The sequence below is a fragment of the Trachypithecus francoisi genome, unplaced genomic scaffold (genome assembly GCF_009764315.1).
Source record: "Trachypithecus francoisi isolate TF-2019V2 unplaced genomic scaffold, Tfra_2.0 Lachesis_group4, whole genome shotgun sequence".
NCBI classification, from domain to species: domain Eukaryota; kingdom Metazoa; phylum Chordata; class Mammalia; order Primates; family Cercopithecidae; genus Trachypithecus; species Trachypithecus francoisi.
In genome coordinates, this window is record NW_022681469.1 from 20143343 (window position 1) to 20167400 (window position 24058).

The 24058-nt window shown below is 45.4% G+C and overlaps 1 protein-coding gene across 5 annotated transcripts in view; it reads left to right on the top strand.

Moving 5' to 3' along the window:
- ATP6V0A4 (ATPase H+ transporting V0 subunit a4) overlaps positions 1-24058 on the top strand; it is a 95878-nt gene that overhangs the window by 12467 nt on the left and 59353 nt on the right. Inside the window, exons 2-6 of one of the 5 annotated variants that reach the window (XM_033193180.1) lie at positions 5169-5257; positions 8616-8703; positions 17755-17888; positions 19751-19829; positions 20133-20227. In XM_033193180.1, the coding sequence (XP_033049071.1) occupies positions 8679-8703; positions 17755-17888; positions 19751-19829; positions 20133-20227 (333 nt within the window). In that variant the 5' untranslated portion in view covers positions 5169-5257; positions 8616-8678. Of the gene's footprint in view, positions 1-5168; positions 5258-8615; positions 8704-12184; positions 12308-14958; positions 15188-17754; positions 17889-19750; positions 19830-20132; positions 20228-24058 lie in introns of those variants that run through there. The other 4 variants (XM_033193182.1, XM_033193184.1, XM_033193181.1 and 1 more) reach the window with 4 other exon arrangements.

The window sequence follows — 24058 nt, forward strand, 5'->3', positions numbered from 1 at the left end:
TAATTGAGTGCTTCGGGGCAACAAAAATCTGCTGTCATGTCATTCCAGTCTCAGGAATTGAGATGATGTGTATCAGTTTATTTTGGAAACTTTTCCTTCTGTGGTGTAGCCCTTTAGAAGTTTTATCCCCAATGAAATACCAAAGATGAGCGCAAAAATGCGTATCCAAAGTTCTCCATGTCAATATTACAGTGTTTGTAAAAGTGAAAGCTTGGAAGTAGCTTATAATGAAATAAAGGGTAGCTATTAAAACTGTTTTTGGGACCGGGTATGGTGGCTCACACCTATAATCCCAGCATTTTGGAAGGCCAAGGTGGGCTGATCACCTGGGGTTAGGAGTTTGAGACCAGCCTGGCCAACATGGCAAAACCCCATCTCTACTAAAAATACAAAAATTAGCCAGACCTGGCGGTATGTGCCCGTAATCCCAGCTACTCAGGAGGCTGAGGCAGGAGAATTGCTTGAACCCAAGAGGTAGAGGTTGCAGTGAGCCGAGATCACGCAACTGCACTCCAGCCTGGGTTACAGAGCAAGACTCCATCTCAAAAAACAACAGCAACAGCAACAGCAACAACAAGAAACATTCTTGGGTAACATTTAATTACTTGGGAAAACATTTACCATAGTGTACAAGACAGAAAAAGCAGGATATAGATCTTCATGTCAATATAACTCCAGTTTTGTAATACATACCTGTATACAATGAAAAATGTTTGGAATGAATCCTCTCAAAATGTTAGTAATGGTCATATCTAGGATGTACAATTTTGGGTGATTTTAATTTTGTTTTTAATACTTTTTTGTGTTTCCATTTTAAAATAATCAATGTGTATATTATTTTTATGATCAAGAAATAAAATCAAGTTAATACTTTGTTTTTTGAGACAGAGTCTTGCTGTGTCACCCAGGCTGGAGTGCAGTGGCACAATCTAGGCTCACTGCAACCTCTGCCTCCCCGGTTCTACTGATTCTGGTGCCTCAGCCTCCCGAGTAGCTGGGATTACAGGCACCCGCCATTATGCCTGGCTAATTTTTGTTGTTGTTGTTGTTGTTGTTTGAAACAGAGTTTTGCTCTTGTTGCCCAAGCGGGAGTGCAATGGCATGATCCCAGCTCACCGCAACCCCTGCTTCCCAGGTTCACGCAATTCTCCTGCCTCAGCCTCCCAAGTAGCTGGGATCATAGGCATGTGCCACCATGCCCAGCTAATTTTGTATTTTTAATAGAGATGGATTTCTCCATGTTGGTCAGGCTGGTCTCAAACTCCCAACCTCAGGTGATCCACCCGCCTCGGCCTCTTAAAGTGCTGGGATTACAGGCATGAGCCACTATACCCAGCCTAAGTTAATACATTCTTAAATATTATCTCACAGGAAAGCAATATAGTCACAATGAAGCAGATAGATTTTAAGTATCTGTACCATTACCTGGGAAAAATGTTCAATATCAGGGAATCTTCTTTTCCATAAAAAAACAAACAAACAAACAAAAAACAAGCTGGCCAGGCACGGTGGCTCATGCCTGTAATCCTAGCACTTTGGAAGGCCGAGGTGGGTGGATCACTTGAGATCAGGAGTTCAAGACCAGCCTGGCCAATATGATAAAACCCCATCTCTACTAAAAATACAAAAACTAGCCAGGCATGATGGTGGGCACCTGTAATCCCAGCTACTCAGGAGGATGAGGCAGAAGAATCGCTTGAACCCAGGAGTTTGCAGTGAGCCGAGATCGTACCACTGCACTCCAGCCTGAGCAACAGAGCAAGACTCTGTCTCAAAAACAAAAAACAAAACACAACAAAACAAAAAAACTTAAGCTTTAAGTTTCCCATGGTGCAGATTACTGCCTATCACCTGTCGTAGCCTCTGCTCTTGGAGTGCTCATGGTCACAACGGAATGTACAGACATATCCATGAATGGTCAGGACACAAAGAAGACTAGAAAGAAGACACAGGATGTAACATCGGATTGCAATTAGAATCTCAGTGTTGGAAAAGGACCTCAGAGACCATCTGGGCCAATCTTTAACCTCGAAGAACGCCCTCTGTAATAATCTGTTTTCACACTGCTAATAAAGACATACCCGAGACTGGGTAATTTGTAAAGAAAAGAGGTTTAATGAACTCACAGTTCCACATGGCTGGGGAGGCCTCACAATCATGGCAGAAGGCAAAGGAGAAGCAAAGGCACATCTTACGTGGTGGCAGACAAGAGATCATGTGCAGGGGAACTCCCCTTTATAAAACCATCAGATCTTGTGAGACTCATTTCCTATTATGAGAATAGCACGGGAAAAACCCGCCCCCATGATTCAATTACCTCCCACCGGGTCCCTCCCACGACAAGTGGGGATTATGGGAGCTACAATTCAAGATGACATTTGGGTGGGGACCCAGCCAAACCATATCACTTTCCTATAAAGAAAGTAGCACATTATAGAGTTTGGTATAGCTGCGTTTGACCTGTCCTGCTTCTTAAGGTCGTTAGTTGGACTTCTGCCTCAAGGGACTGGTTTCTTACTAATTTTTAAGACAGCCAGCTCTTCTATGGGAGAGCAACAGAGCTAGCCCGGATAGAAAAGTTTGTGAGTTATTGGCATCAAACAGGTAAGGGCATTTTAAGGTGAAGTTAATAAACAGTTGGAAGGGAGGGCTTTTCAGCTCTCAACTCTATGATTGGCAATTTCTGGTTCTCTACAAATAGTCTTATCATTTGTGCAGAATATTTCTGTTGGCACAACAATCTGAGCCTGTGGTCAGATTCATCTTTTGTTTAATAAACAGATATGTTTGTTCTCAAAGAGTAACTTTAAGCTAAAGTTTTTGGAAATAAGCTGCAGGTTTGTGATAAATATTCCGCCAATTTTTCTTCTCCAGTTTTGTTCACGTACAACTGAAAGGAACCAGATAGTCAAGTCAATTATGTTTTTTTTTTTTTTTTTTTTTTTGAGACGGAGTCTCACTCTGTCGCCCGGGCTGGAGTGCAGTGGCCAGATCTCAGCTCACTGCAAGCTCTGCCTCCCGGGTTTATGCCATTCTCCTGCCTCAGCCTCCCGAGTAGCTGGGACTACAGGCGCCCACCACCTCGCCTGGCTAGTTTTTTGTATTTTTTAGTAGAGACGGGGTTTCACCGTGTTAGCCAGGATGGTCTCGATCTCCTGACCTCATGATCCACCCGTCTCGGCCTCCCAAAGTGCTGGGATTACAGGCTTGAGCCACTGCTCCCGGCCAGTCAAGTCAATGATTGTTTGGATCTGTCTTTCAAACATCCAAAGACCTCTCTCTCACTGTGTTTTCTGGCCTCTTCTACAACTTTCCTTCATTCTCTTTCTCTTTTTTCTTTTTCCGTTTTTAAGACAGAATCTCACTCTATTGCCCAGGCTGGAGTGCAGTGGTGTGATCACAACTCACTGTAGCCTCCACCTCCTGGGGCTCAAGCCATCCTCCTGCCTCAGCCTCCTGGGGCTCAAGCCATCCTCCTGCCTCAGCCTCTTAAGTAGCTGGGACTACAAGCATGTACCACCACACCCAGATAATATTTTTTATTTTGGTAGAGATGAGGTCTTGCTCTGTTACCCAGGCTAGTCTCGAACTCCTGGGCGTAAGCCATCCTCCCGCCTCAGCCTCTGGAAATGCTAGGATTACAGGTGTGAGTCAATGCGCCTGGCCTCTTTTTTCTTTTTTGAAAATGCTTTGTCCATATGTTTCATTTTATTTATGTATTTATTTAGAGACAGGGTCTTGCTATGTTGCCTAGGTTGGAGTACAGTGGCTATTAGCAGGTATTATGGCCTCAAACTCCTGGGCTCACAGTGTATTATGGCCTCGAACAATCACAGTGTATTATGGCCATGAACTCCTCGGCTCAAGTGATCCTCCCACCTCAGCCTCCTTAGTAGCTCGGGCTACAGGTATGCACTACCATGCCTAGCTCCTCACCTTCTCTTGTCCAAGCTGCCTCTAGGTTTGTTGGTTGGTTGGTTGGGAACATAAGAGTCCTGAGTCAAGAGTCCTGGATTCCAGTTTTCATGTTGTTACTTGGAGTGTGACCTTGGAGAAGTCATGTAATCTTGGTGTCAATGCGACTTTCTAGGAGGGGAACACAAGGGGAAAAATCCTTCCATCATTTGTGGGGAGACTTTTCTCTGGGGTCCGCAGGACTCCGCAGAGGGGATACATGATGCCCAGAAGGGGTTTTGCTATGTATAGTTCCTAACACAAAGGGATGTTAAGTCCTGTGAGAAAGAACTGGAAAGCTACCGTGATGGCGTGAAAAGACCCTGAAAGGCAGAGCCTTGAGGTCTGCTTCCAGCTCTGCCACCAATTACCTGTGGGACCTTATGCAAATCGCATCCGCTCCCTGGAGTTCTATTTTCTCATCTCTAAAGTAAGGAGACTGAATCAGATCATCTCGAAGTTTCTTCTAGTGGTAGATTTCTATGACTCTGTAGTCAATGCAAGATATTAAATGGAGAAAGAAGAGAAACAAGCCAGTACCTTTAAATTATTAGTTTTTTCTTTTTTAGAAAGTGGAGGTGGAAATCTTGGTAAGAAACTGACTCGTGTAATTGAGAGTAAATATTATTATGGAAAAGGCAAATAATTGAGGAGGTGCTCCCAAGTGAAAAACTTAGGCTAGAGCCGGGTATGGTGGCTCATGCCTGTAATCCCAGCACTTTGGGAGGCCAGGGTGGGAGGGTTGTTTGAGCCCAGGGGTTTGAGACCAGCCTGGGCGACATAGGCAGAATCCCTCTCTCTCAATCTTAGGCTGTAGGTAAAAAATCCATCCATGATAAACTTCAGGGCATTCTGTTATCTCTCTTTTTTTTTTTTTTTTTCCTGAGACAAGGTCTCACTCTGTTGCCCAGGCTGGAGTGCAGTGGTGCAATCTTCATTCACTGCAGCCTCCACCTCCCTGGCTCAAGCGATCCTCCCACCTCAACCTCCTCAGTAGCTGAGACTATAGGTGCATGCCACAAAGCCCAGCTAAGTTTATTTTTTGTAGAGACAGAGTCTCGCTATGTTGCCCAGGGTGGTTTCAGACTCCTGGGCTCAAGCAGTCCTCCCACCTCGGCCTCCCAAAGTGTTGGGATTACAGGTATGAGCCTTCATGCCCAGCCCATTCTGTTCTCTTTATGATAAAACTTCATTTTCCTAAATCTCATTTCCAGTTCCTCCGTGATGTGGCAAGTGAAGACAGGTATGAAAGGAATGTAAAGCAGCTTTGCTCTGAAGAGAAGAAGAGAGAGACACAGCCAAGGTACGCTGAGGTGGAGAACAGGGAAGCTGGAGGGCTCCGTGGTGGAGGAGGATCTTCTCCTAAGGAATGAGGTGGTCGTGTGCTGAGGGGTGTGGGGAGGAGCAGAGAGTAGAGGAGAGTGGAGCTGTCTGAGAGCCACTGGGAGGGCTCTGTGTCCTAGGAGGTGATCTAGAAGACAGAAAGTGTTAGAACAGCAGGAAATGCCCCACTGATGTTGGATGGCAGCAGTGAGCACTGAGACACATTCCTGGAAAAAGTCATGGCCAGGAGAAAGTGGAAATGTGCATGGCAGAGACGATCCTGGTTCCAGCATCCGTAGATTTGATCTCAGTGTGCTGATTCATGAACTCTTGGACCTTACTATCAATGAATTGCATTCAGTGACCTTACTATCAATGAATTGCATGCATGTGTTGGTGTGTGTGTGTTCGTGTGTGTGTGTGTGTGTGTGTGTGCATACAATGGAGGAAGTTGAATGCCATTCCCTCTTTTTTTTTTTTAGCAACCTCAAATCATTCTTTTCTGTCTCAAGCACTTTGTTTATGAGTGCATATTGTAAAGGATGGTGGGTGGCAGAGTCAGTGCCTGGCCAGCAGTGAAGAAGTATTCAGCTTGGCCGGGTGCAGTGGCTCACACCTGTAATCCCAGCACTTTGGGAGGCCGAGGCAGGTGGATTGCTTGAGGTCAGGAGTTTGAGACCAGCCTGGCTAACATGGTGAAACCCTGTCTCTACTAAAAATACAAAAAATTAGCCAGGCGTAGTGGTGCGCACCTGTAGTCCTAGCTACTCAAGAGGCTGAAGAAGGAGAATCACTTGAATCCAGGAGGTGGAGGTTGCAGTGAGCTGAGATCACGCCACTGAACTCCAGCCTGGATGACAGAGCAAGACTCCACACCCCACTCCAAAAAAAAAAAAGAAAGAAAGAAGTTTTCAGCTTGAGTGGATGATAAAATCAATTATTTGAATGAAGGCTGTCTGGAGGGAATTCAGTTCAGAAAAATCAGATGCTGTTTTTAGAAAAGTCAGATTGTTACTTTTCCAGCTAGATTATTATTTTTGGATTAAATCCCTTGCAAACATTTTAGCTGGCTCTCTATTTATCCTTTGTCATTTTCTAAATTACAATGATCTCCTCCTGTAAATTGATCTTGTACAGCTGAACATGTGATCGTGCGCAATAGTTTCCTAATCCTGGGTACAAGGCTGTGAGAACACAGGAAACCCTGTGTCTAAAGGAATGCCTCCTTTAAGGCACGTAAGTGGAATGCTCATCTCTTCACCCTCAAGAGCCATTCTGTAGAAAGTCCTCAGGGCATGAAAGTGCCTTGCCAGGGACCTTTGAGGCCAAGTGTAAAGCATTTGGAACTGGCAGTGTGCTCCAGACTTATCTAAGGAATGCAACAGTGGCCTGAAACACCAAAAGCAATGTTAATCTGGATAATATAGAGGATCGATTCTGCCCTAAGAAAGTTGTTTCTCTCAAGATCTAATGCTGAATTTAAATATTATTTTCCTTCGAAGTATTGAGTTGACTCTGAGAGTAAATAAAAATATTATGTTTAGGCTGGGCGCGGTGGCTCACGCCTGTAATCCCAGCACTTTGGGAGGCTGAGGCGGGCGGATCACGAGGTCAGGAGGTTGAGACCACCCTGGCTAACACAGTGAAACCCCATCTCTACTAAAAATACAAAAAGTTAGCTGGGCATGTTAGCTCGTGGGTGTCTGTAGTCCCAGCTACTCAGGAGGCTGAGGCAGGAGAATGGCGTGAACCTGAGAGGTGGAGCTTGCAGTGAGCCGAGATTGCACCACCGCACCCCAGCCTGTATGACAGAGCGAGACTCAGTCTCAAAAAAAAAATTTATATATATATATATATAATGTTATATATAATGTTTAATGATTCGTAGGAGGATTACTTTCTTTTTAAAAAATTCAATGACACAAATAATTAGAGAAATAAGGCTGTATTATCTGGCTTTGGGCAAGTCACTTAGCCTTACTGTGTCTTACTTTTCTGCAAGAGTGGATTGGACTAAATCATCTATAACTTACCTGCCAATAGACACCGTTTTGGGGGTCAGAGCTATGTTTGGTTCTTCTCTCCTCCTTTCCTTCTTCCTTTACTCTTGAGCTTCACAGTAGGGAACTTAGAAAATTTACTCTGGTTTTGGACAAATTGGACTGTGTTTGCTAACGCTTGGCCTGTTTCAACTTTCCAAGAATCAGCAATGCTATGAAATGTTGCACGTAAAAAAATGGAGCTCAGATGGGAAACTTCTAGAGAAATGTCAAAGATGTCATGGTTCAAAGAGATTGTCTCAAATGTACCTCATGGGTAAGAAAAAGTAGGAGTTCCCATTTTAAAAGTTATTTTTATGAGACAGGGTCTTACTCTATCACCTTGGCTGGAGTACAGTGGCACAATCATGGCTCATTGCGGCCTTGCACTCCTGAGCTCAAGTGATTCTCCCGCCTCAGTCTCCTGAGTAGCTGGGACTACAGGTGTGCACCTCTATGCCCGGCTAATTTTTAAATGTTTTGTATAGATGAATTCTCACTATTCTGCCCATGCTGGTCTCAAACTCCTGGGCTCAAGTGATCCTCCTGCTTCAGCCTCCTAAAGTGATGAAATCACAGACATGAGCCATGTGCGTGGCCCCATTTTTAAAATTTTAAATTAAAAAAAAATTTTTTAATAGAGACAGGGTCTTGCTATGTTGCCCAGACTGGTCTTGATTTCCTGGCCTCAAGCAATACTCCCACCTTGGTCTCCCATAGGGCTGGGGTTATAGGTGTGAGCCACCATACCCATTTTCTAGATGTATTTCCCAACTAGAACTCACATAATTTGGGGAAGGGAAGTTATCAACTGTCTCTTCTCTTGAAAAAATAAATAAAACCCTCTCCTGATGCTTCATTTCCTCTTCAGCTGCTGCCCTACTCCCTCCTTTCTCTTCACAGTTGAAGAGCACCATTCCCTGGGGTGATCAGCCAGCTATGGTACTGGGGGGTCCATAGACCGGTACCAGTCCATGGCCTGTTAGGAACTGGGCCACATAGCTGGAAGTGAGTGGGTATTTCCACGTGAGCCTCCACCTCCTGTCATGTCAGCAGCACCATTAGATCCTCAGAGGAGGGTGAACCCTATTGTGAATTATGCGTGAGAAGAATCAAGGTTGTGTGTTCCTTACAAATCTGATGACTGGTGATCTGCGATGGAACAGTTTCATCCCCAAACCATCCCCCAACCCCCATCCGTGGAAAAACTGTCTTCCACAAAACAGGTCCCTGGTGCTAAAAACGTTGGGGATTGCTGCTTGACTGCATCTCTTAGTATGACCCCGCTCTATAATTAAGGTCAATGGGAAACTGCAACAACACGACCCAGGCAGAACTACAGATGGCCCACACTCTTCAGGAATGAAAATTTGGGTCACTCCATCAGGTAAAGAACCACGACCAGCTGAGGTGCTTGCTGAAGGTAAAGGGAATATAGAACAGATATTCTGTAGTATAAGTAGTTATAAATACCAGATGCAAGCACTTCACCAGTTCCAGAAACAAGGAGTATCATTGTGGATCACCATCTTTTCCCTTACTTTTTATGAACACACTTGTGCATATATATACACACATATTAAGCAAATATCTGTGTTCTCTCTTTTCCTCTTATCGTGAGATGTAAGATGTATTGATTTTATATCAGTATTTAGCTGTTGTTAATTTTACATCATAGTAATGAAGTTATGGGATATCAGGAGAAGAGTAAACACCACTCAAGCAGTTTACTTCCTCTTCTGGGGAAGAGATTAGCGCGTTTTTAGTCGTATCATGTTGGGTAGAATTATGACCCTGCCATTGTCTTTATTTGGAGATTAAGGTGGTTTAAGAGTTGCGTATAAGTGCCAAGTTGACAAGGGCTGGACTTGGGAAGGTTAATTTTGTGGTCAACTTGAGTGAGCTAAGTGATGCCCACATAGCTGGTGAAACATTGTTTCTGGGTGTGCCTGTGCGGGTATTTCTCAAATAGATTTGCATTTGAACAGGCAGACTGAGTAAAGAAGATATTCCATCTACGTGTCTATCCTTCCACCAATACCACAGTCTTTTTTTTTTTAAAGACAGGTGTCACTTTGTCACCCAGGCTGGAGTGCAGTGGCACAATCATGGCTCATTGCAGCCTCGACCTCCCCAGGCTCAGGTAATCCCAAGTTGGCTTTCCAAGTAGCTGGGATCACAGGCACACACCACAAACCTGGCTAATATTTTTATTATGATTATTTGTAAAGATGATGGTCTCACTGTGTTGCCTAGGCTGGTCTGAAACTCCGGGGCTCAAGCAATCCGCCTGTCTTGGCCTCCCAACATGATGGGATTACAGGCATGAGCCATCGCGCCTGGCCCAATATCATGGTCTTGATTACTGGTGCTGTACAGTAAGTCTTGAAGTTGGGTAGAGTGTTTCTCCCACTTCATTCTTCTGTTCACCAGATCTCTGCTGATACCACCCTGGCTGGAGGGGCAGAGATGCCTGCTTACTGCTCCGCCTGTGATCTTCACCACCAGTGATGAGGGGAGGGGAGCTTATTACCAATGGATGGGGGTAAAAGTTCTGATTAGGTTTCTTCTGACACCCCCAACAGGGGCGAACAAGGGAGCCTTATTACCACAGAGTGGGGCTGAAGTTTAGCCTCCCACTTTGCCTGGAAGTCTCGGCTCCCCACTTGGGCTTTGCTGGCAATGGGGTAGGGGGCAGGGCCATAGTTTTGTTCTGTGGCATTTAACTGGATTCAAGTGATTATTGTCTGAAAGTTTTCTTTCTTGGCAGACTACCCCTTTCCTGGTCCTTTTGCTAGAGCAAGCAGGCTTTCTTTGAAACTTCGCTGCTGCACATGTCCTGGTTTCTGCCGCACTGAGTCTGGAATATATAGATTGATTATCTGTCCCTTATCTGAAATGCTCAGAACAGAAGTGTTTTAGATTTCAGATTTTTTCAGACTTTGGAATATTTGCATATATATATATATATATATATATATATATATATATAAAATGAGATGTCTTGGGGATGGGACCCAAGTCTAAACACAAAAGTCATGTATGATCTTTTTTTTTGTTTTTGAAACAGAGTCTCACTCTGTCGCCCAGGCTGGAGTGCAGTGGCGCGATTTCGGTTCACTGCAACCTTTGCCTCCTGGGTTCAAGCGATTCTCCTGCCTCAGCCTCCTGTGTAGCTGGGACTACAGGCACCCACCACCATGCCCCGCTAATTTTTTTATATTTTTAGTAAAGACAGTGTTTCACCATGTTGGCCAGGCTTGTCTCGAATTCCTGACCTCAAGTAATCTGCCCGCCTCGGCTTCCCAAAGTGCTGGGATTACAGGCGTGACCCACCACGCCCAGCCTCATGTAGGTTCATGTATACCTTATGCACATAGCATGAAGGTCATTTTATTTTTCCCTTGAGGACTCTGAATGAAGTGTGTGTTGTGTGCCTGAGTTTTGATTACGACCTGTCACATGAAGTCAGAGAAATTTTCCACTTGTGGTGTCATATTGGTGCTCAGAGTTTGGGATTTTGGAGCATTTCCATTCAGGGATGCTCAACCTGTAGGAAGTAACAAGAAAACCCAGAGAACTCACCTCCATGTTGTTTCTTGCATTTTGTGATTCCTAGAGGGTCTGTCTTCTGTCCAGCTTTCATAGTCTGCTTATGTTTGCTGTATATATACTGTACAGGGTTTTTATTTTTACTGGTTGGAAAGAAAAAGTATTTCTACTCCCTCCCTTTTTCCAGATGCAGAAGCCAAAGTTATATATATATATATATGTATATATATTTTTTGAGATGGAGTTTACCTCTCTTTGCCCAGGATGGAGTGCAATGGTACAATCTCGGCTTCCTGCAGCCTACTCCTCCTGGGTTCAAGCAATTCTCCTGCCTCAGCCTCCTGAGTAGCTTTGATTACAGGCATGCGCAACCAAACCCGTTAATTTTTTGTATTTTTAGTGGAGATGGGGTTTCACCATGTTGGCCAGGCTGGTCTTGAACTGCCAACCTCAGGTGATCCACCCACCTCAGCCTCCTAAAGTGGTGGGATGACAGGCGTGAGCCACCGCGCCCGGCCATAATATTTTTTAAAATGTGAACCAGGTCATGCCATTTCCCTGCTTAAAATTTCCCAAGGACTTCCCAATGCTGTTAGAATAAAATTCAAATTTCTTATTGGCCCAGCAGACCTCACATGGCTTGGCCCCTGCCTCCTACTCTGACATACCGCACACATACTTTTTTTGTTGTTTGTTTTGAGATGGAGTCTTGCTGTGTCTCTCAGGCTGGAGTGCTGTGGTGCGATCTCGGCTCACTACAATCTCCACCTCCCAGGTTCAAGCAATTCTCATGCCTCAGACTCCCAAGTAGCTGGGATTACAGGCACACACCGCCACACCTGGCTAAATTTGTATTATTAGTAGAGAGAGGGGTTTTCACCATGTTGGCCAGGCTGGTCTCGAACTCCTGGCCTCAAAGTTATCCTCCCGCCTCAGGCTCCCAAACTGGGATTACAAGCATGAGCCACTGCGCCCAGCTTATACTTCTACTTTCTAAGTAAGCCTCTTCTATTTTTCAGATAAGGTCACTGAGGCCCTGGGGTTAAATAGCTTTCCCAAGGTCATGCATGGTAAATGGCAGAGCTGGGATCCTGACTCCGGCAGTTGGGCGGGAGCCTCTGCTCTTAGCCATTAGGATGTACTCTTTTCTCCACATGTTCCTGAGTGGTTTCTGGGCACCCAGACATTTGAAAACTACTGCCCCACCCACTGATTGGGACACACAGCAAACACCAGCCTTGGGGAAGAGCAGGATGAGAAGTGGGCAGGTAAAGTGGAGAGGGGAGGGAGGCATGAATTGAGGCCAGTGCTCCTAGTTCGGAGTTCATTTGACGGGAGAGGTAGAATCTCAACACTGGGAATATCTTTTGCAGTTTTCAGTTCTTATCTTCCTGCTCTTCTTTGCAAATCTTGAGTTCAGCCTTTGGAACTTCATCCAGGTGAGTCTGGATTCTTGGGCAGATCTGCCCTGGTGGGATGGGTGGGTGAGCTCCGCCTCTCAAGAAACCCAAGCAGCTCCTTTCCTCCAGGGTACAGAGCAGGTGCACCCTCAGAGGGCTGGGCCTCCACTGCCCCAGGTTCACAATCGCTGCATCGGCTTAGCTGATTTTCCCAAACCGCCTACAGCTCCTCCCTGCCAGTTCCCAGGCTAAAGTTTGATTTCTCACTCTGTGTTCTCTAAACAATGGTTCTAATTTGATCATGCACAGGTATCACCTGAGGAGCTTATTAAAAATGCAAGTCTTGGCCAGGCATGGTGATTCATACCTGTAATCCCAGCATTTTGGGAGGCGGAGGTGGGAGGATTACCTGTAGGCCAGGAGTTGGAGGCCAGCCTGGGCAACATAGTGATACCATGTCTTTATGTTGTAGTATTTTATAAAAATTAAAATTAAAAAAATCAGCCAATCGCTGGGCATGGTGGCTCATGCCTGTAATCCCAGCACTTTGGGAGGCCGAGACGGGCGGATCTCAAGGTCAGGAGGTCGAGACCATCCTGGCTAACACAGTGAAACCCCGTCTCTACTGAAAATACAAAAATTAGCCAGGTGTGGTGGCAGGCGCCTATAGTCCCAGCTACTCGGGAGGCTGAGGGAGGAGAATGGCATGAACCCGGGAGGCAGAGGTTGCAGTGAGCCGAGATCGTGCCCCTGCACTCCAGCCTGGGTGACAGAGTGAGACTCTGTCTCAAATAAAAAGAAAAAAAAATTAGTCAATCATAGTGATGTACATCTGTAGTCCTAGCTACTCAGGAAGCTGAGGTGGAAGGATCACTTGAGCCCAGGAGGTTGAGGCTGCAGTGAGCTGTGTTTGCACCACCACACTCCATCCTGGACAACAGAGCAAGACCCTTCTCTTAAAAAAAATGCAAATCTCAGACAATCTAGGAAACTTGAATCCTGATGGGATATTTTATATTAAGGCAAATTTAAGAATTATTGAATTTTAGGAGTGACTGGTATTTTATATGTGTTTGTGTGTGTATATGTGTGTATAAAAGAATCCTTGGCCGGGCGCGGTGGCTCAAGCCTGTAATCCCAGCACTTTGGGAGGCCGAGACGGGCGGATCACGAGGTCAGGAGATCGAGACCATCCTGGCTAATACGGTGAAACCCCGTCTCTACTAAAAAATACAAAAAACTAGCCAGGCGAGGTGGCGGGTGCCTGTAGTCCCAGCTACTCGGGAGGCTGAGGCAGGAGAATGGCGTAAACCCGGGAGGCGGAGCTTGCAGTGAGCTGAGATCCGGCCACTGTACTCCAGCCTGGGCGACAGAGCGAGACTCCGTCTCAAAAAAAAAAGAATCCTTATCTTTTAGAGATACATGCTGAAATATTTTGAAAGAAATAATATGATGTATGGGATTTGCTTCGAAATAATCAGAGGTGGGGAGGGGTAGTGGGTGGGGTGTGGATGATAGAACATTCACAAACCGGTGTGGCCAAGTGATGTGTAATGGGGGTTCCCTGTATTATTTTCTGTACTTTTGCAGGTGTTTCAGTTTTTCCATACTAAAAAGGTAAAAAAAGTCACCCCCCTCACTCATTCTGGGGTACCTTCTAAGGCTCACTGGTGGGAGTCCCTGCGGGGATCTGTGCATCGCCCTGGAGAAGCAAAGCTCATTCAAATAACCGCAGGTTTCTGTTGCAGCCGCCCCACCCCTGGGCAAGAGAAACGCACCTCATTGGCTTGTTCTGCCCCTCGCACCCTCTGTCAAATAAATAGGAAAACACAAGACCCCGCCAAAGGAAAAGGGCACATACCACATTTGCTTCTGTCTCTTTTTACCTGGGCCACAGCGGAAGCTGAATTTTAGCCATTGGGCATTTCATAAGGGAGTCTTCTATTTTCCTTTGAAAGTAGAGTGTTTTGGTTAATAGCTGATAGGAGGGCGAGTGTGATGTTTTTTATTTTCCAAAACTACTTTTATTTTTTCATTTATATATACATACATATATTTCATTTATATATGTATATGTATATACATATATATACATATATACCTATATATGTGTGTGTGTGTATGTATATACATATACATATATATTATTTTTGAGATGGAGTCTGGCTCTGTCGTCCAGGCTGGAGTGCAGTGGCATGATCTAGGCTCACTGCAACCTCTGCCTCCTGGGTTCAGGCGGTTCTCCTGCCTCAGCCTCCTGAGTAGCTGGGATTACAGGCGCCCGCCACCACACTCTGCTCATTTTTTTGTATTTTTAGTAGAGACAGGATTTCACCATATTGGCCAGGCTAGTCTCAAACTTCTGACCTCAAATGATCTGCCCACCTCAGCCTCCCAGAGTGCTGGAATTACCGGCATGAGCCACCGCTCCCGGCCCCCAAAATTATTTTTTAAAGTTATTTCATTTTCACAAGTTAAAGGGATGTTTTCATTTACTGGGGTCCTTCTAAGGCCTCCAGGAATCTTGTCCTCAACCTTCAGCTCCCTGAGGGGCAAGTTACTTTCATTAGAAAATAAATGAATGCTTCCTGTTGGAAACTTAAGGTCATGGCAGAGGGCACAGGTGGGGCGGGGGCTGAGCGGGCTGGCCGGTGGGGCAGGTTTGTCTTCACCCACAACAGGCCAGTGTTGATACAACAGAGCTGCCTCCTGGCTCTTTGGGAGCCTGGGAGGAGAAGAAGCCGGGAGGGGCGCTGCGGGGAGGCCACCTGAGGATTCACCGGTGGCTGCTGCTCCACCCAGGACTGCTAGCAAGCCCGGAGGGCCGCAGGACTTGGGGCTCCCTGCTCCGTGCATCAGGTCGGGGAAACCACTGTCTGCCCCAGACCCCCACCCAGGACCCGCCTGGAGGAAGCTGGGGTAAGAAGGGTGTTGATGCTATGCTTTTGATCTGCATGAAGTGAATGCCTTGGGTCTCTGGTGTATGTTCACTTGGCTGTAGTTACTAGACAGGGCAGTAGGAAAGCTTTGAATTCATCTTGGTGTCAAAAGGCACAAATGTGGGCCCAGACCATGTGCACTTCCTGAGGGATGATGTTTATCCTCTGGTCCACACATGGGAAGATGCTTCTGGAGCGGCCACTTTGTGGTGCTGTTGACCTAGACCGTTGTGAAAGTGGAAACAGGGCATGGTTCTAGCCTTGTGGACTTCACTGGTTTATGTGTGGGGAATCCAGGCGGTTAAAAACAAGCGATTGCAAATGATTGCTCTTCTGGGGGCATGTAGGAGGGGGCTTAGCTCCTTGAGGGAGCTGGGGGTGTCAGGGAAGCCTTGTGGAGGAAGAAGATCCTTACATGGAGACTGAAGGAGTGACAGGGTCATGTGGGGCGTGGGATGGACGGTGGAGAGGAGGAGATTGAGGTTCCAAACCCAGGGGAAGGCCTGGGTGAAGGGCCTGAAGGGGGTGGAAGCTGGGAAGAAATGCAGGGTCCCTGGAGAGGCCAAAGCTGGAGGAGGACACAGAGGAGGCCAGGTCCTGCAGCCTTTGGCTGGCCAGCTCAAGGACTTTAGAGTTGGTCCTGTGTGAAACTGGGACAATGGGTAGGCCCAGTATCCAGCACACAGTAGATACTCTGTACGTGATAAAATTAAATCTACTCTGGAGGTGTGGAAGTTCTTCCAGAAGGTTGACCTGGAGGGAAAACTGTGTGGTTTGGCAGCAGCAGGGCCATTGGGAGGATCTTTGGGAATAGCTTCTGTGCCCTCCTCCTCCCCTTGGCTCTCATGCGGCCTTCAACTTCACCATTGGAAAGAGGTTCACTTTCTTCTAACCCCCGGGAGTTGTCCTTCCCTGCCACCTGTTCTGAGTGTCACTAAAGGCAGTTCAATGGGCAGCATGACTTGGATGGTCTACTAAGGAACAGAGAAATGTTCAGGAGTGGCAAACTGCCCCACCCTAGAGTTTGCAATGCATCGATCGCTGCTGGGAGGCCTCTGATGACGAGGGCTCCGTTCCCTGGCTGTGTATGCTCTGTGCCGGCTGGTGATGAGGGCTTCAAGATCATCTCCCAGTGTCACGGTTAAACTTTGGACATGCATCTGTTGAGTATGGTGGATGTTTTAATCTATTTCAGTCTAGATGTTTGAGATTCCCTTCAGGAGTGTGAGTCTTAGTCTTTTTTTTAAATCAGTAGTGTCAATACACACTTATGACTGTGTGGTGGAACTGTGTCTTGCAGGTCAGTTTTGGCTAACCAAACTCACACCATTCCCCTGCCCCACTCACCCGTGGGCATCCTTCTTCCATATACAGGACATACAGATTTATTTTATTCCTGCTGACTACACAGAGCTCTGTTATATCACAGTTTATTTAATCATTTCCCTATTGATGGATATCTAGGTTACAGCCATTTACTGTAATTATTACATACAATGCTATAAGAACTGTTCTTGTTCCTCCGTTTCTCCATACATATCCAAGTCTGTCTGGATAAATAGCAGTGGACATCTTGATTTGTGGGTGTGAGGGATATAAGATTTGATAGACATTGATAAATTGCTCTCTGAAAAAGCTACAAAGAATTTACACGTTAACATTGGATATACCCAATGGGTATATGGATTACCAAACCTCGTTCTGATGACAAAAACTATTTTTCCTGACTAGGGAAATTGAGGACAAAGTATTCTGGAATCCAGCGTTGGTTGTGATACCCAGGACTGAGTTCTGGAGTGACATTCTAGTGCATGAAAGGGCCTGTTTTCTCATACCATCCACAACTCGAGTCTTTAGTCATATTTTAAAATATTTTGCCAGCTGAGAGTAGTGGCTCATGCCTGTATCCCACCACTTTGGGAGACCAGAGTAGGAGGATCATTTGAGTCCAGGAGTTCAATACCAGCCTGGGCAACACAGCAAGACTCCATCTCAACGAAAAAAAATTTAAAAAAATAGCCAGGTGTAGTGGTGCACACCTGTAGTCCCAGCTACATAGGAGGCTGAGGCAGGAGGATCTCTTGAGCCTAGGAAATTGAGGCTGCAGTGAGTCGTGTTTGTGCCGCTGCACTCTAGCCTGAATGACAGAGCAAGATTCTGTCTCAAAAATAAAGTATAATCTTTTGCCAGTCTGATGGAGGGCATAAAGTGCTATCTTGTTTTTGTTTACATTTTTAGAATCAGGATAGCCGGGCATCCTGGTACACATCTGTAGTCCCAGCTATTCAGGAGGCTGAGATGGGTGGATTACTTGAGCCTGGGAGGTTGAGGCTGCAGTGAGCCAAAATTGCACCACTGCATTCCAGCCTGGGGCAACAGAGTGAGACCTCGTCTCAAAAAAAAAAAAAAAAAAGTCTCCTAAAATCAGGAGTGATTCCTAATACATTTTTTCCCTGTTAGATTTTAATTTAACTTAAAAATTTCATCCTAAGGTTTTCACACATTTATTACCTTAAATACTAATATCTTTTTCTTTTTCTCCTGTAGACAGAAGCTGGGCCAAGATGGCGTCTGTGTTTCGAAGCGAGGAGATGTGTTTGTCACAACTGTTTCTCCAGGTGGAAGCTGCATATTGCTGTGTGGCTGAGCTCGGAGAGCTTGGATTGGTTCAATTCAAAGATGTAGGTACTGAGTTCTTTGGAGATAAGAGGAAGGCAGGGGTGGGAGTAGATAACTCTTGCAGAACACTTCTTTATGATGAACAATAACCATTTTGTAGGGAGAGGAGCTGTGAGCTGGAATCGACGAAATTCTGTAGTTTCAGTGCTTCTGGCTAGGATTTGTCATGACCAGGCAGGTCATTCAAGAGCATGTTCTCCCTCCCTCCATGCCTGTCTCCTCTATACGAATGTCTTGAAGCTCTAATGCAATCACTACATGTTAGATGTCATTGAATTTTTTTCTCTTGTGTAGCGTCTTCAAACATTGTAGCCAATGGGCATGTAGGTTACCAAACCTTGTTCTGACCATAAAAACTATTTTTCCTGACTAGACAGGCTGAGGACAAAGTATTTTGGATTCTAGAGTTGGTTGTAATACCCAGAATTGAGTTCCGGAGTGACATTCTACAGTTAGACTGTCTTGAGTATGACACTGGGGTATCATTTCCCAGGGGTAGTTTAGACCCTCATCAAGCTCTTAGTCTAATTTAGAAAACCAGCCCTTCTTTACTTCTTCGCTAAGGTCAAGGTCAGAGCTAAGCTCTTGCGGGGAAGGATCACATCTTGTTCTTCACATCCCTAGTTCTTCACACAGGACCTCATATGAGGCAGGTCCTCAATAACGTTCATTGAGCTGAGCTGAGAGTAGAAGTTTTGTTGATAACTGTGATATGTTACATGGAGCTGTGCAGTCTTCAAGGTCTGTTCGTTTTTATGGCCCCATTGAGGATTTTGAGGCTCATTTGGATAGCCAAGGCAGAGAAATAAGGTAAACTTAGATGAGGGTGGACTTCCTTCCTTCTTTCTTTTCTTTTCCTTTCTTTTTCTTTACCTTTCTTTTCTTTTTTGAGGCAGATATATTATTTGAAAATACTTTGTCCCATGCTGTGGGTTTTTTCACTTTCTATGAAGAAAGTGAAAGGATGCTATTAAGTATCCTTTGATGCACAAAAGTTTTAAATTTTGATTAAGTCAATTTTTTTTTTTTTTTTTTTTTGAGACAGGGTCTCGCTGTGTAGCCCAGGCTGAAGTGCTGTGGCACAATCGTGGCTCACTGTAGCCTCAAACCTCCCAGGCTCAAGCCTCCTACCTCAGCCCCCTGAGTAGCTGGGACTATACACACACGCCACCATGTTTGGTTAATTTTGTAATTTTTAGTAGAGACAAGGTCTCTCACTATGTTGCCCAGATTGGTCTCAAACTCCTGGGCTCAAGTGATCCACCAGCCTCGACCTCCCAAAGTGTTGGGATTACAGGCCTGAGCCACTGCACCTGGCCAGGACTTTGTTCTTTTAGAAACGGGAGGGTGAAAGTTGAAGCATTAGGGGGATTGAGTAGAAGAACAATAAGGTATGTTTTGCCTGTAACTCGCCTGTCTTGTGCATGGAAGCATCTATTCCTAAGAGAATTCCAGCAACATTCTCTAGTACTAAAAAGATAAAATAACCAAAAAGGGGCTTGGCACAGTGGCTCACGCCTGTAACCCCAGCACTTTGGGAGGCTGAGGTGGGCGGATCACTTTAGGTCAGAAGCTCGAGACCAGCCTGGCCAACATGGTGAAACCCCATCAATTTTGTACTACAAATACAAAAATTAGTCGGTTATGGTGGTGGGTGCCTGTAATCCCAGCTACTCGGGAGGCTGAGGCAGAAGAATTACTTGAACCCAGGAGGCGGAGGTTGCAGTGAACTGAGATCGCACCATTGCCCTCCAGCCTGGGTGACAAGATTGAAACTCAAAAAAAAAAAAAAACAAAACAAAACCCAAAAGGAATCTATTGGCAACTGTTGCTACTAATGTGTGTCTTGTGATTCCTCCCTCAGTTAAATAAGAATGTGAACAGCTTTCAAAGGAAATTTGTGAATGAAGTCAGAAGGTGTGAATCACTGGAGAGAATCCTCCGTAAGCCAATTTTTTTTTTTTTTTTTTTGCTTACTGTTCAAATGTGAACTGGCAAGGGGGGGTCAATAGTTTGCAGGACTTAATTAACGAATGTGTCCCTGTTTGCAATACTTTTTGAGGTGGTCCCAGAGGCCCACCTGGAGGGAATGGGGGAGGTGGGGGTGGGATCCAGGTGCTGTGGCAGCTCCTAGGACAATTCAGGTAGCTGAGCTGAGTGAAAGGCACACGCCTTGCTTGACCTCATTTCTTAGTTACGAGAAAACACAATCACCTTGGGATTTCTGGTGGGTTTTCATTCTTCAGGTTTTCTGGAAGACGAGATGCAAAATGAGATTGCAGTTCAGTTGCCTGAGAAAAGCCCACTGACCCCGCTCCCACGGGAAATGATTACCCTGGAGGTAAGTTCTCCATTTTGCTGGCCTCCCCAGGTAAGGACAGTAATGAAACCTGTCTCCCTGAAGGCCCTGAGAGCCACTTGCGGGTCCCGTACCTGGTTGCTGAAGGCAGGGAGACAGGCTTGCATGGTCGTCCCCTTCTCAGGGTTGCAGCCCCAGGAAAATCCCGGTGTGCAGTTTTTAGAGCCACACCTGCTGATTTGGAGACAGCTGTTTTCCTTTCTCGGCATAGCCCTAGGGAAGCTTAGCCTACTTGGAGGAGTTGATTGCTCTTGTGGGCGTTTGATTCTTACAGGCAGTGAGTCTTGTCTGCGGGGTGCCACTGAATGGGCTGAGTGTGGGTATAAGGGGATGTTTTCTAATTCTCTGTCTGGTGGGAAGCCGATGAGTTGGACCCACTCTAGATGGAGGCTGCTTCTCTGACTGGCTTCTGTAGGTAAACTGGCAGAAGACTGCAGTTTTCAAGGACATTTCAGCTGATGGGACTCTCCCTCTTTCCTTCTCTATTTCCTTCCCCTTCTGTCGTTTATAAAAAACACTGAATACCGGCTGGGTGCAGTAGCTCACCCCTGTAATACCACCACTTTGGGAGGCCGAGGTAGGCGGATCACGAGGTCAGGAGTTCGAGACCAGCCTGGACAACATGGTGAAACCCTGTCTCTACTAAATATACAAAAATTAGCCGGGGGTGGTGGTACATGCCTATAATCCCAGCTACTTGGGAGGTTGAGGTACGAGAATTGCTTGAATCTGGGATGCAGAGGTGGCAGTGAGCTGCGATTGTGCCACTGCACTCCAGCCTGGGCGGCAGAGCGAGACTCCATCTCAAAAACAAACAAACAAAAAACAAAAAAACCCACTGAATATCTGCCACGTGCAAGGTACCTTAGAGAGAAATAAACATGACACTGCCCTCCAAAGGCTTATAAAAGCAGATGGTGGGGACAGGGATGAGGGGGCAAGGCTGGGAGAGGAAGTAAAGAGGTAGGCAGAGCCAGACCATGGAGGACCTTGGGGAACTTAATTGAAAAAGCAGGTATTTCATCCTTGGTGGTGGAACAGCTCATTCAGGGCATGGGCAGGTAGGCAAGGCTTTACCGAGCTAAGCTTTTTCTCTGGCTGTTTTTTGTTTTTGTTTTTTTAAGATAACTTCAAATTCTTGAAAATTTCAAAGCCATCAGTGGTATAAATCTTGACACTCACATAGGATATTAGATTGTCAAATCTTCTAGAAAATATTTTGGACCTTATCATATTTTTTTGAGATGGATTCTTGCTCTGTTGCCTAGGCTGGAGTGCAGTGGTGTGATCTTGGCTCACTGCAACCTCTGCCTCCTGGGCTCAAGAGATTCTCCTGCCTTAGCCTCCCAAGTAGCTGGGATTACAGGCATGTGCCACCATGCCCAGCTAATTTTTGTATTTTTAGTAGGGGAGGGGGGTGTCACCATGTTGTCCAGGCTTGTCTTGAACTCCTGACCTCAGGTGATCCACCCGCCTCGGCCTCCCAAAGTGCTGGGATTACAGGCGTGAGCCACCTCACCTGGCCTGTTTATTGACTTTTTTACTGTATTACAAATTAAAATGGAAAAGTATGTAAAATATTTATGTGTTAATTCACTTGAAAATAACAATAATGTCTCATTACATGCTAACATTTTAAAAATGAAAAATGAAATGTGTTTTTTTTTTTTTTAAATACTTTCATGAGAAGGGTGGCATTGTTTGTGAATTTTTGAAGTGCTTGGCTAATAGAAGACAGCTGGTTTCTCACACCTGCTTCTACTTTAAATCTGTTGGTGATGTGCTGTTTTTATTGAACTAGAGGAAGATAATCCAGCCTTACACAGATAAGTAGTGGGAAAAAGGAGGAATATTTTAATAGCCTTTTCAAATAATTGTGGATATTCTTTTTTGATATTACACTGAAACTTGACAAGCATAGAGCCTGTCTTGATTTTGTTAAACAGGTAACATGTGCTGCTTTTGTTTTCAAACTGAGTTGGCTGTAGTACCTTAAAAAAGTAATTCATCCAACTGGGTTTAGTTTTGGCTGACTTCAACCATGCCAAGGCACACACATTTTCAAGTTTCACCATTTTAAGTTTAAAAGATTCAATTTTGACTGATATTAATAAGCTTTTCTGGGTGGGGCGAGCTAGCATTTGAGTGGATAGCCCTTTTTATTTTTTTGTGAAATTTATTGTTTTGGGCTATATTGTTTGTTTTTTATCTCTTTGGTAAGGGTGTCTCTTAGATGGATTTAAAAAATGTATAGTGGCTCACACCTGTAATCCCAGCACTTTGGGAAGCCAAGGCGGGGGGTATTGCTTGAGGTCAGGAGTTCGAGACCAGCCTGACTGACATCATGAAACCCCATCTCTATTGAAAATACAAAAATATGGCCGGGCGCAGTGGCTCAAGCCTGTAATCCCAGCACTTTGGGAGGCCGAGACGGGCGGATCACGAGGTCAGGAGATCGAGACAATCCTGGCTAACACGGTGAAACCCCGTCTCTACTAAAAAAAAAAAAAAAAACTAGCCGGGCGAGGTGGCAGGCGCCTGTAGTCCCAGCTACTCGGGAGGCTGAGGCAGGAGAATGGCGTAAACCTGGGAGGTGGAGCTTGCAGTGAGCTGAGATCTGGCCACTGCACTCCAGCCTGGGCGACAGAGCAAGACTCCGTCTCAACAAAAAAAAAAAAAAAAGAAAATACAAAAATATTAGCCAGATGTGGTGGTGCATGCCTGTAATCCCAGCTACTCTAGAAGCTGAGGCAGGAGAATTGTTTGAACCCGGGGAGGGGAGGTTGCAGGGAACCAAGATCACACTATTGCACTCTAGCCTGGGCGACAGAGCGAGACTGTGTCTCAAAAACAAAACAAAACAAAAAATAACCGCATGATATTTTAAGGTGTTAAAGCCCTACATTCATAAATTTGTGGGGCTAGATAAGGGGCAATCAGATGTGTGCACAAGTCTTTCCTTAGTGTTTTTCTTCTGAATGTTATTTGCTGTAAAAAGGAAATTAAAACAGCACCAGGGCTGGGCGATGCCTGTAATCCCAACACTGAGAGGCCAAGGCAGGAGGATTGCTTGAGCTCAGGAGTTTGAGACCAGTCTGCCCAACGTAATGAGACTCTGTCTCCACAAGAAAATAAAAAAAATCAGCTGGGTGTGGTGGTGTGCACCCGTGGTCCCAGCTACTTGGGAGGCTAAGGCAGGAGAATGGCTACCAGAAGGTCGAGGCTGCAGTAAGCTGTGTTCACACCACTGTACCCTAGCCTGGGTGACAGAGTGAGACCCTCTCTCAAAAAAAAACAAAAACAAAACCCACCAGCATAAAAGTAGGAGAGTAATATATTTTACCATTCATTGCTCACTGGGATTGATTTGTTGATTGATTGATTTGACTAATCCTGCAGTTAGCTGTGTTGCCCCAACATTGCTAGAGAGTCGAATCCTTTGGCAACAGTACACCAATGGCTCTGGGCCCCTGCCTTCTGCAGTTTCTAAAGAGGCTTTTATAACAGTCCTAGAGGAAATACTAATTCGGGGGGGAAGAAAAAAACTAGCATCCCGGCAGAAATTGCCCTGACTTTTCCTTGTTTTCAGGCTTTATTCTCATGCAGCTATACGTTCATATAAATATATATCCGTTATGTAGAGTAATAGCAGCATTATTTTTATGGCATCATTAAGTGGATAGAGAAATGATTGAATGAAGATTTACTTTTCCCCCCAACTTTGTGTCATTATATTCAGTATTCAAAATTCAACGTAATGGCTGTCTCCGAGAGGGGTGGGAATGGAGTGGAACTGAAGCTGGATGATGGGTG